Raw genomic sequence first — 12690 nt, forward strand, 5'->3', positions numbered from 1 at the left:
TTTTTAGGTAAATAATTGTGAGGTAATAGGAAAGGAAGATGGACTTTTAAGTCCTGACCCTCCTCTTTATATTCCTTTCAGAGATTCAATTGCTTTGTCTTTAAAATTAAAGGATTGAAAAACAATTGAGCTCTTGGAGCTAGAGTATAGAAGGGTGGTTACCAGAGACTGGGAAGGGTAGTGGGAGGTTGGAGGGGAGGTGGGGATGGTTAATGGGTGGGGGCAAGAATGGATAAGACTTAGTATTTGATAACAGGGTGAATATAGTCAATAATAATTGTACATTTAAAAAAAGTATAATTGGATTATTTGTGACACAAAGGATAAATGCTTGAGGTGGTAGATACCCCCATTTCCCCCGATGTGATTATTATGCATTGCATGCCTGTATCAAAACGTCTCATATGTTCCATAAATATATACACCTCTTATGTATTCAAAAAACGTCTCATATGTTCCATAAATATATACACCTCTTATGTCTTCAAAAAAAATTAAAAATTAAAAAATTAAAGGATTGAACTACAAAAGTCTCTAAGATTCTTCCAAGGTCTAGTAGCTTATTTTCTTGCTTTGCTTTAGGCTTTCCAGCTGGTTTGGGGCAGGCCAAGGCTTAGAACTGGACTCGGCCCAGTTTTTTTTCTCCTATACCACACTATACTTTTACATTCTTTAAAACTTTGGCTTTACGTAAACCTCTAGTCAATTCCCACTGAAATATTTTTTCCTGCAGGATTTACTAGTACCTCTTCGAAACTGGACTGTGAGTACCAACACTTGGTAAACTCCCATTAGGAAAAATTTGTACACTCCCACAGAAAAAGACAACTCAAATTGAAAATTGCCTTGTGATAATTGTGTATAATTAATCTTTCCATTCTTTTTCGCTTGACATTTTCTTTCTTTAGGATGGGACACTTTATGTTTGTGAGCAGTTACCTTTTACAGAGAATCTCGTTAAAATTGTTTCATGAAACTGTGTTTCCATGCCAATGCAAATGCTTCATGAGTGCTTGACCAGTGTTTAGCATGCATGTGAGAGATTTTTGTGTATTTTACTTAAAGTAAAAAATCTGAATTTATCACTTTTTGCAAACATTATTCAAAAGTGAATATAAATTGATTGAAAGCATTTTGGGAAAGGCCTTTTTTATCCTTTTGTAGTTCTACTTCACACCATTACTTAGCAAATTTTAGGTGCTCAATAAATGTTTATCAATTGCTTAACTGAAGGCAGTTTCTAGTCACTGACTAGTTAATTTCTTGAAGGAGGCTCTCACACTGTCTGTGCCTTCTGTAGCTGTATTTACCCAAGCAACTTTGAGCAGGACTGTTTTTTCATTAATTTTTCAGAGACCACTGTGTACCAGGGACTGCACGTAGGCACTGGGGACCCGATTAAAAGTCCCAGTCCTGGCCGAGTGCGGTGGCTCAAGCCTGTAGTCCCAGCACTTTGGGAGGCCAAGATGGGCGGATCACGAGGTCAGGAGATCGAGACCATCCTGGCTAATACGGTGAAACCCCGTTTCTACTAAAAAATACAAAAAACAACTAGCCAGGTGAGGTGGCGGGTGCCTGTAGTCCCAGCTACTCGGGAGGCTGAGGCAGAAGAATGGCGTAAACCCGGGAGGCGGAGCTTGCAGTGAGCCGAGATCAGGCCACTGCTCTCCAGCCTGGGCGACAGAGAGAGACTCAGTCTCAAAAAAAAAAAAAAAAGTCCCAGTCCTGCCCTCAAGGCACTGAGCATTGGGTGAGAGATGAGATTAACCAACAGTTACTGTATACTTGATGGCCACAGTGATGCAGGCAGGCACAGGAAAGTGAGGAAAACAGTCTTCAACCCGAGGCAGCCTTCCCCACAGACACCAGCTTCAGGAAACAACATCTGGCCTGCATTTTTAAGAGTGACTTTAGTTTGCTAGGACTTTGTTATTACTATTTTTATTGCTATTTTTGCTTTTGAACAGTGGCAGGGTTGTGAGGAGAAGACTAAAGGAGTCGTATGTCTGGATGTGTTCTAGTTCTTCATTTGTCCTCCCTACTTTGGGCTGGTCATTAGCTCAGATATTGTGTTGTGTGGCAGATTGGCCTCTCTTTCAACGCTACAGGCAGATACATAAAAGGGGCACAGTCCATCCCCAGGGAGCTGGTCCTGGCAGCTTCCCTTTGGCTCCGCTGCCAGGGTTCTCCTGCCTGAGCAGCATTGGCTCTGGCCCACTGCTCCTGCCTTGAGGCATAGGGCCGCATTGAGAGCCAAGAGGATGGAAGCTTCCTGCTAGAAGCCTAAATAACATGAAAGGGTAGGGCTAGGAAAGCCAAGTGACACAATTAACCTGCCAGAAGGGCATTCACAGTGCACTGCCATTGGTGTTGAATGAGGACTGGAATTCTAAAGACAAGCTCAGCATACTGATTGGCAAATGGTACTAGTTGATCCAAATACTCCCTTCTGTGCTAGCTGGAATGTATCACTAATCATAACTTGTATTTGCTGCTGCTAGAGGGCCTCTACAGTATCTGTCAGTCAAATTTTAAAATAATAATAATTTTAAATTGCCTTCTCTCATGTCTTTGATCAGAAAGGTGGAGGAAGCCTTCAAATGATGATGCCCCACATAAAAGAAGGGGCTTAAATCTATATCTCCGGACTCCCGGGGCGACAGCACCATACATTTTTGGCTACTGAGGGGAGAAAAGCAGGCTTCAGTGTTCTTCCTCTGCCTCCTCAGCCCGTCAGAGCCTGCTCAACCCCTAGAAGCCCTGACCACATTGGCAGAGGGGCTGTTTATCTGATGTACAACTAGCAGAGCAAATGCCCACGGGCAGTTACCCCAGCACCTTCACCCTACCCCAAGCGTTCCCCCCGTGGACCCCTAAATCCTGGTCTTTCTTCCTAAGAAATCCACGTACATTATTTATGAGGTAAAAGACTGAATTAATTTTAAATTGGCTTGTGCCTTTTCAGTTTAACTCAACTTCCTGTTTCTTAGCCCTAGGGGTCCGTATTTGGTTCAAAAACTCGTAAGAATGTTTCCCACATCATAATGCTGGATTGAAAGCATGGGAGTAACAACATCCCTGCATCTGCTGTCTGATGAGTTTTGTGGCTTCCCCTCCTTTCAGGGCTTTAAATCCAACCAGGGCTGTGGACAGAAACTGGACTGTGGTAGCAATGACCTTGGGCCTACTGTAAACCAATGTTCCCTGCGTTGGCCTACAGCCTTCCAGATTTAAGCTCCACAACTGGAGATAAAGTCTCTGCCACTTTAGAAAGAGGAGTCTGGGGCCGGGCGCAGTGGCTCACGCCTGTAATCCCAGCATTGTGGGAGGCCGAGGCGGGCAGATCACGAGGTCAGGAGATCGAGATCATCCTGGCTAACACGGTGAAACCCTGTCTCTACTAAAAATATATACATATAAAAAATTAGCCGGGTGTGGTGGCGGGCACCTGTAGTCGCAGCTACTCGGGAGACTGAGGCAGGAGAATGGCGTGAACCCGGGAGGCGGAGCTTGCAGTGAGCCGAGATTGCACCACTGCACTCCAGCCTGGGCGACAGAGCGAGACTCGGCCTCAAAAAAAAAAAAAAAAAAAAAGAGGAGCCTGGTAGCAGTAGTGGAGGTGAGGCTGGAAATTAAGACACCCATTAGGAGACTGTGGTCCCTGCTAAGGATGCCAATTGCCTGATATTAAGGAGGTAAATGGGAATGGAGAGCAGAGGATAGATGCAAGAGGGGCTCAAGGGAGATTCAAAGGGACTCTGTGGCTGACTAGATGAGGGAGACACTAGGGAGGCAGTAGTCCTGATGATTCTAAGGTTTGTGGCTGATGACTGGGCAAGCTGTGGGACCTCCAATAGAAAGAGGAAAAGAAAGGAAAGTGTGAAGGCAAAGGGAGATGAACTCAATTTAGATTCTATTGAGTTTGTTTGTTTTTGTTTTTGTTTTTGTTTTTGAGACGGAGTCTTGCTCTGTCGCCCGGGCTGGAGTGCAATGGCGGGATCTCAGCTTACTGCAAGCTCCGCCTCCCGGGTTTACGCCATTCTCCTGCCTCAGCCTCCGGAGTAGCTGGGACTACAGGCGCCCGCCACCTCGCCCGGCTAGTGTTTTGTATTTTTTAGTAGAGACGGGGTTTCACAGTGTTAGCCAGGATGGTCTCCATCTCCTGACCTCATGATCCGCCCGTCTCGGCCTCCCAAAGTGCTGGGATTACAGGCTTGAGCCACCGCGCCCGGCCTTTTGTTTTTGTTTGTTTGTTTTTGAGACGGAGTTTCGCTCTTGTTTCCCAGGCTACAGTGCAATGGCCCAATCTCGGCTCACTGCAACCTCTGCCTTTTGAGTTCAAGCAGTTCTCTTGCCTCAGCCTTCCAAGTAGCTGGGATTATAGGCATGCGCCACCATACCTGGCTAATTTTGTATTAGTAGAGATGGGGTTTCACCGTGTTGGTCGGTCTCGTTTAAGCTGCCTGGGACACAGCCTTGTGAAAAGTCATCAGTAATATGGAAATGTGTCCTCTTGCCCTCAAACATATTTATTTCACTTGAATACTCTGAAGACTTTTCTGAGCTTGGGTCTCAGAGCTCTAGGAATCTAGCCAGGTGTGAGAATGTTTGTGACAGAAAGTGACTGGATGCACCAGTACATCCTGGAGCAGCACTTTGGTGTCACTGTACATGGAGTACACGATAGACTGCTGTTCTCTAGAGCAACAGCAGGTTTGTTTTCTGAAATGCAGTTTAAGCATGTGTTGAATAGGATGTGATATGTGTTTCTAAGAGATTGTAGATGCTGTGTGCACAACACGTGTGTGCTTTGCTCTTCATTCTCTCTGTGGTTTCTCATCCCTACGATTAGTTGTGGTCCTTTAATTAGTTGTTAATTCGTTGTTAAATTCTGGCCTGAACCAAAGGCAAAAGAGAGTGACCATGGTTCACTGTTACTTTTAGTTGTTAAAGGTATTTTCTAACTTGACTATTTAGATCCTCACCAAACTTTTAATTCAGACATCTGAAGTCTTTCAGTGGCATTTACATTGTCAAATATCAGAGTAAAGTAGCATGCCCTATCTACAGTGAAACTACTTTGGAAAGGCTGATCATTTTTTACTAGTGTTTCCTTGCTGTGCCCTTGGTATTTCAGAGCTGTCCTCTTTAAGCACTGAAGCAATTAGTTTTGAGAAGGCTGATTCTTCAGGGTCCAGTGCTCTCCTGCCTTTCATTTGCTGAAACTGTACATTTTAATGAAGTTGTTTCATCTATGTTGCCAAACACTAGAATTTTGCTGCTTCAATTCTAATTATCTCTACTGGCAAATGCTATGTTTTATTAGAGCCCTCAGGTGTTTTGTTTATTAAATGTCCATATGCTGGTATTAGGCACATAAATTAGGTCAGCTGGGCTTATGGATTATGGATGAAGGAGTTAAATATTTTCGTCATAATCTTAAAGTGTAGTGGGATTGCCTTTTGTGGGCTCTCAATGATGCCATCTTCTGCGAGTCGTTTCCTTTTTCCCCCATCAGTCAGTGTGAACACAAGTGTCTGAATAATATGACTGTTGATAGTGGCCCTAGTATGTATTTTTATTTTGTGCTCATTTTTTCCTTTCCTGTAATTGCCTAATACCCACATCATGCTTCTTGGGTTATACATCTTTTTATTTATTTATTTATTTATTTTTGAGATGGAATCTTGCTCTGTCACCCAGGCTGGAGTGCAGTGGCGTGATCTTGGCCCACTGCAAGCTCCACCTCCTGGGTTCATGACATTCTCCTGCCTCAGCCTCCCGAGTGACTGAGACTACAGGCACCTGCCACCATGCCCGGCTAATTTTTTTTTTTTTTTTTTTTGTATTTTTAGTAGAGACGGGGTTTCACCATGTTAGCCAGGATAGTCTCAATCTCCTGACCTTGTGATCCTCCCACCTTGGCTTCCCAAAGTCCTGGGATTACAGGCATGTGGGTTATACATCTTACAGTGTAGTGAAAAACATTGAGGGCGCTTATGAAGCCAGAAGATTCCAGTGGTGGGGGGAGGGGACAGGGAATGTTGTGGAATGAAAGGAAGGATAAGCATCACCATTACAGCCCCAGATTAGTGTTTCTCAGATTTTCACCCCCCCCACCCCGCCCCCACTCTAGGCTTCTTTCAGTTTCTCCCAGGTAACACTGTGGGTCCACAGGTGGTGTTGGTTAACCTGGAGTGTGCTGACCAGCCTGGGTGATCCTGGCACGCTGCCCTCCTCTGATCACTAGGCAATGCTTCATGGTGATTAGGGGCAAGGCTTCTGCCATCCCATAGACCAAATCCCAGCTTCACCAATGAAGAGTTTGGCAAGTTACACTTGACTTCACTAACATTCAATTCTTATTGATATAAACAGTAGAACGATAGCCCCTTCCATGTTTTTCTAAGGGTTGAATGAGATGATGTAGGTGAAGTGGAGTACCGGACATGGCACATAGTAAGTTCTCAATACATTATCAGTGCTGTCTTGCCCCAGCTCGGGCCCCTGTGGCAGCTCTGCTTGTAACTGGGCCCCTGACCCTGTCCCGAAAGCCTTGTTGCAGGTCTTCACCTGCTTTCATCTCTCCTTGCATGTGTCAGGGCACCAAAAGTATAGACTCCTTGCTTTATTAATGAGCTGTGAGGATTGAAAAAAAATATATATCAAGATTTTACCTAATTTTCTGTATTGCTCTTTTACCCTGGAATTCAGTCTTAAATTTGGAGGAGTGGGAGGGGCTCTCCCAGAGGAGCATCTAATGATGAAATAGTCTTTAGTCAGAATCATCCCTCCCCTCCAGCTCTGACCTATGGTCTTTGAATAAAACATGCACACACCCTTGTCTCTTTCCACCAATCTTCCAGTTATACCCAAGAAGAAGTTGAGCCCCACATGTTTACTCTCAAGTTTTCTCTTTTCATATATTCCTCTCCTCTGACTTTAAGAGGCAAATGTAATGTTTTTCAATGCATGGTTTACCCCCGTAAGCTAATAGATAGTGAACAAGAAAAAAACCTTATTAAAGTTGCTAAGATAAATGAAATAGCACAGTTTGATACAAGTTGATAGAAGTATGCTCAATTCACATTTACACCTTCTCAACTGCCCTTTGCATGGGTTTAGCATTCTTTCTGGGGAAATGATGCTCTAGGCCAGAGCAGTAGCTCTCTTAGTTCACCTAGAGAACCGTGTCATCATCTTGAGCAGAAGCAATTACTGTGCTCTCAAGGTCTCCCTCCACTGCACTATGTAAGAAGGCATATATACCTATAAGAAGGAAGAGCAAGTAAAGATAATTCTGTAATATAATTTTTATAAAGCCCTTTATTCTGAGCAAAGTTCATGATCTATGGATAGTTTATAAACCAACAAAGACAATAAAGAAAACAGTGTTTTTAATAACATCTAGAACAGAAGTGGAACAATTTCCTCCAGACTGGTTATGGGATTATTCATCTCTTTTTTTATTCTGTGCATCAGATATTTTTTTCCTAAGTACTCCTAGTAATAATGTTAGTGGGGAAGTTTGATAGAGTGTACCTTAGTTTTATACCCCTCTGCATATTGAGTAGTGGGGCAGGCAGAGGCCTTTATTCTGCAGTGACTCTGGGACCTCCGGGAAGGGGGCCCCAGGACCTGATTGACTGGGATCTGATTCTGTGTTCTTAGCGTCTAAGGTGAGTTAGTTTTTGTATTGAAGGAAGTACCTATATCAACAAGTGGCACTCACTCATGCGTACAGGAAAAGCTGAGGTATTGACTTCAGAATGAGCAAAGTTATTGCCAAGGATATTGTAGGAAATGTGCATTTAGTTACAAAAATGTGTATCTCAAAGAAACAATAGTTTTATTTCTAGTAAGACTGACCTATATTTGCTGACAGATGGGTCTTTGAACAAGGAGCAGTATGTGTCATTTTACCAAATGGGACCAAAAATAAAAGATTTATTAGCTTCACTTTCTTCACAAGAACAGGTTTTCTATGTATCGTTAGTTATTTTATCACGAGTAACATGTAGTGTCATCTTGGTGCTTATTAATCACCCTTTCCTTCCAACCAACTGTAAGAATAATTAGATGAAATTGGTGGCAGACCATCGCTTCCACATTAATCTTCTTAAGCTGATGTCAGTGAAACATTCAAACATTAACATTCACTGCAAAAGTGCTCTTAAGCTTGTGTTTCTGAAGTTCAAATTTTTTCGTCCTCAGTATTTGGAAAGCAAATACTTTGTCTTGTGTTAAACAATGGCATACATGGCAAAACCTATATGAAATCAAGTGGCTCTCATCAGTGGGAGGTACAAATCTGCTGAGAAAGCAGTTTCAGAGCCAGGTTCAGTGTGGGTATTTTTGTAAGCCTTGTCAATAGAGAGGTTGTCCAATCAAGAGGTTCCTGGATTCTCTGCTTCCTGTTCTCTCTCTGATACCCAGGCCATTAGAAGCCTCACCATCTAGAAGATCATGGGGCAGAGGAAAAGACAGGATGATGAAGCTGTCACTGGCTCTTAATGCTTCTGCCCATGTGAGTTTAATTGACCAAAGCAAGTATCATTTTCATCACTAGTGTCATTTTCCAAGCAGGCAGGGAAATGCCATTCTACCGTATACCTAGGAGAGATAAGTGGGAAATTTGTTAGTCATTCATAATGACTAACTCAAAAACAAGTAGGGTAGTCATTGAAATGGAAAGCTGGTTTGTTGAAAAGTCTGATATCATCTATAGATAAAGCTTTGGTGAGTCTGATCAACAAGAGAGAGGGGACACCGTGTAAAAGGCATTATAAATAGGGTCCAGGAAAGTTTTGTGAAGGTGTAATAGAATGCTTTGTAGGATTTTATTACAACATGTTTGAAAATCTAGATGTTGTAGATGGTTTTCTAGGGAAATAGAAATAACCACATTGGTTGAAGATGTTGTAGATGCCTGAGTAGAAGTGTTTTGTTTTTTCAGTTTCTTTTTAAGTTCTACTGGTGTGATATTGTGAAGTATATATTTGATCTTCTCCCCTGTTTCCTAGCATATAACTCCTAAAATCCTTAGAAACTCTGTCTTCAGTTGCTGTCATTTTGTATGCTAATGAGTTGATGGCTGGCATCCCCTACGGTGGCTTCAGGATGGTGGCTTGTCACCTGAAAGACCAAGGCAACATTAGAGGGCTGAAAACTTTCAGTCGCAATCCCCAACCTCTGGGGAGGCGAAAGGGGCTGAGGTTAGGTTGATCACTTATGGCCGGTGATATAATCAGTCTTGCCTACCTAACAAAGCTTCCATAAAAACCCCAAAGGACCTGTAACAGAACCCCAAAGTTCAGAGAACTTCCACATAGCTGAATAGATACAGGTTGCTGGAGGGTGGTGTGCCCAGGGAAGACACAGAAGCTCCACAGCTCTTCTCCCATACCTTGCACTATGCATCTCTTCATCCACGTCTTTTGTAATATCCTTTATAGTGAAACGGTAAATGTGTTTTCCTGAATTCTGAGAGCCGCTCTAGTAAATTAATTGAACCCAAAGAGGGAATCACGGGAGCCCCAACTTGATGCTGGTGGGTCAGAAGTTCCAGAGCCCCAGACTTGCGACGAGTGTCAGAATAAGGGAGGAGGGCGTAGCCTTGTGGGACTGAGCCCTCGCCCTGTGGGGTCTGATACTATTTCCAGATAGATGGTGTGGAGTTGAATCAGAGAACACTCAGCTTGTGTCAGCTGCAGAATCGATTGCTTGCTTCATGTGTGGGGAAAATCCCCACACATTTGGTCACAGAAGTCTCCTGTGTTGATTATTACTGAGTGAGAGAAGAGAAAAAGCACTTTGAATTTATGTGTGTTTTTCCACACAACTGGTAGAAATGTATGGAGGCTAGTTGCTTGTATGAGTGAGTTCTACCAGATCTCCTAGAAACACATATTAGATGCACAATAAATATTTTTGGAATAAAATGGATGGACAAAGTTAGCATGAGATGGATACTAAAATCAGAAGAGGGTATCACTCATCAGTCAGTATCACTTATGAACATAGATGCAACAATCCTAAAGAAACTTAGCTGACAGAGTCTAGAAGTATATTAAGAGAATGAACACGTGTCTACATCTTCAAATCTTTGCTCAGATGTCATTTTCTGAAGGAGCTATGCTTTGCTTGCTCTAGCATTGCAGCTTCCCCTGCAGCACTCCAAGCCACCTTATCCTGTTCCCTATTTTCTCTCATAGCATATATCACCTTCTAACATATCTTGTAATTGTTTGTTATGTTATTTATTGTCTTCTCCTCGTGGTACAAGGTAAACACCATAAGGGCAGGACTTTTCTTCTGTTTTGTTCACTGATACAAGCCAACTACCTAGAATAGTTGGCACTTAGTATTTGTTGCAAAAATAAATAATCCTGAATGTAAAATAAGGATCCTTGATTGGATTCTGGAAGAGAAAAGGCCATCAGTGGAAAACTGGTGCCACTTGAATAGTCTGTAGCTGAGTTGTTAATATCTGTAAATTTCTTAGTTTTTATAAATATAACATGTTTAGGGTAAGATGTTAACATGAGGGAAAACTGGGTGATGGGTATATGAAAACTCTCTGTACTATCTTTGAAACTCTTCTATAAAGCTGAGGTTATTTAAAAGCAAAAGCTTATTAAAATGAATTAAGAGATACCAAGAGGCTTCAGCATTTAAAAAGTAAAATAAAATTTCTGTTAAATGCCAGGCATGGTGGCTCACGCCTGTAATCCCAGCACTTTGGGAGGCTGAGGTGGATGGATCATGAGGTGAAGAGATCGAGACCATCCTGGCCAACACAGTCAAACCCTGTCTCTACTAAAAATACAAAAAAAAAAAAAAAAATACCCACACAAATTAGCCAGGCATGATGGCACACACCTGTAGTCCCAGCTACTCGGGAGACTGAGGCAGGAGACTCACTTGAACCCGGGAGGTGGAGATTCAGTGAGCCGAGATCACACCACTGCACTCCAGCCTGGCGACAGAGCAAGATTTCATCTCCAAAAATTAAAAAAAAAAAAAAATTCTGTTAAATGACACCTTCTCAATGAGTCTTACCCTGACCACCCAATTTCAAATCATGTGCAGCCCCACTGCTGCCCTCTCAACCTTGCTTCCCTGCTCTGCCTTTTTCTTTTTTGCCAGAGTACTCTGCTATCTTCTAATACATTATACAGTTCACTTATTTATTATGCTTTTTGCTGTCTATTTACGTGAGGATAGGGGACTTTGTTCACTAGCATACCTCAAGTGCCTACTATAGTGCCTGGCACAAAATAGCTATACGTTAAAAAACAACCTCACAGCAAACCATATGTTTCTCTGTGGGTGAGGAGTGGAGAAAATGAATATGAAGAGGTCTAGATTAAGCCTACTAATTAATATGCTTGTTGCTTTTTGGGGTTGGATTAGTTGTTAGCAGAATAGTCATGGTGAATGGGCACAGGACTTAGAGCGGGGCAAGCTAGACTCCTAGGAGTCCTCACTCTCAGTAGGTACTTATAGGAACCTGACATTGAGGAGTACTGCCTTACATTTTGCACCCTGTGTGTCTCTCTTGCCTCATCCTACTTCCAGACTGCAAAGACTGCCTCTTTAGTTTTGAATTATATGAAATTTAATAATTTCAGTTATAATCTGTGTTAATTGCTTAATTTTAAAAAGTATTCACAGCAATGAAAAAGGGAACAAAAGCAAAGCAAGTTGTTTGTAAGACCTTTTAAAAATGACAAAGAAATGATTTTGCCTTTAAAATGAGAAATTAAGACTAAAGAATAACTCATTTTCCATTCTCTTTAGGACCTAAGTTACTCCCTCCTGTATGATGCTAAGTGTTGAGGAAAGCAAAATTCACAATTCACTCTTTTAGGTCCAAATGTAGCTTATTGCACTGAAGCAGTAATATAATAAATCAGATCAAAAGTACTAAAGTGGGAAAATATCAGTACCAGCATAATGTTGAAACTGCAGAAATATTTGCTTGAAGTAGTTCTCTTTTGTGATCTCAAACTCATCTTCAAGCATGGTCTTCTGAGTTCTACATACTTGAATTCCTTTGTCACCCACCTAAAGCATAGAGGACCATGTGTTGTCTCTCACCTCATGGGCAGGGGAGTCCGTACTGCAGCACTGGTGTCTGAGTGATTTACCTTCCCTCCCAGCTCACTCAGCTCACTGATGGGATTTGTCTTAACACAGAAGGATGTGCTTCATTAAAGTGCAAAAAGGTAATTGTTTAACCTTGTGCAAAGAATGAAGAAATGGAGATCATTTGTTCATTTGTCTTTATGATGATGTAATTGTATTTCTGTATGGTTATGTTGGGAATTATGATCTATTGCAGGAACATCAAGAGAGCATTCTGGGTAATACCATGCAAAGTGTGATTGCGTTACTCAACAATCTAGTTGCCTGCAAAGATTCGAATATGAAACTACTTTATGAACAAGGTAAATGCTTCACAGAATTACTCTCTGATCGAGTTTTGCCTGTTTGTACGTTTCTTCATCTTATATAGCGTGGAGTCTAGAAGTACCATTTAAAGTTGATGAGTCAAAATAGATAAGAATTTTTAAGTAATATCACTAGCAAAATTTGGAAGTGTGCGATGGTTTCTCTAAGATAATTCATTCTCTTAATGCCATAAAGTCAATAGGCACTGCTTAAAGATGACTAACCAAGAAATAG

At 42.0% G+C, this 12690-nt stretch overlaps 1 protein-coding gene across 4 annotated transcripts in view; it reads left to right on the forward strand.

Moving 5' to 3' along the window:
• Window positions 1–12690, forward strand: part of ULK4 (unc-51 like kinase 4) — a 711191-nt gene that overhangs the window by 383874 nt on the left and 314627 nt on the right. For all 4 annotated transcript variants that reach the window (XR_003309577.1, XM_023231716.3, XM_026454879.1 and 1 more), the window contains one exon: window positions 12347–12452. Coding sequence is in view for 3 of the 4 variants with exons in the window: in XM_023231716.3 (XP_023087484.1) it covers window positions 12347–12452 (106 nt within the window). In the remaining variant the exon portion in view is untranslated. The remainder of the gene's footprint in view (window positions 1–12346; window positions 12453–12690) is intronic.

This window comes from Piliocolobus tephrosceles, chromosome 2 (assembly GCF_002776525.5).
Source record: "Piliocolobus tephrosceles isolate RC106 chromosome 2, ASM277652v3, whole genome shotgun sequence".
Classification (NCBI taxonomy): Eukaryota; Metazoa; Chordata; class Mammalia; order Primates; family Cercopithecidae; genus Piliocolobus; species Piliocolobus tephrosceles.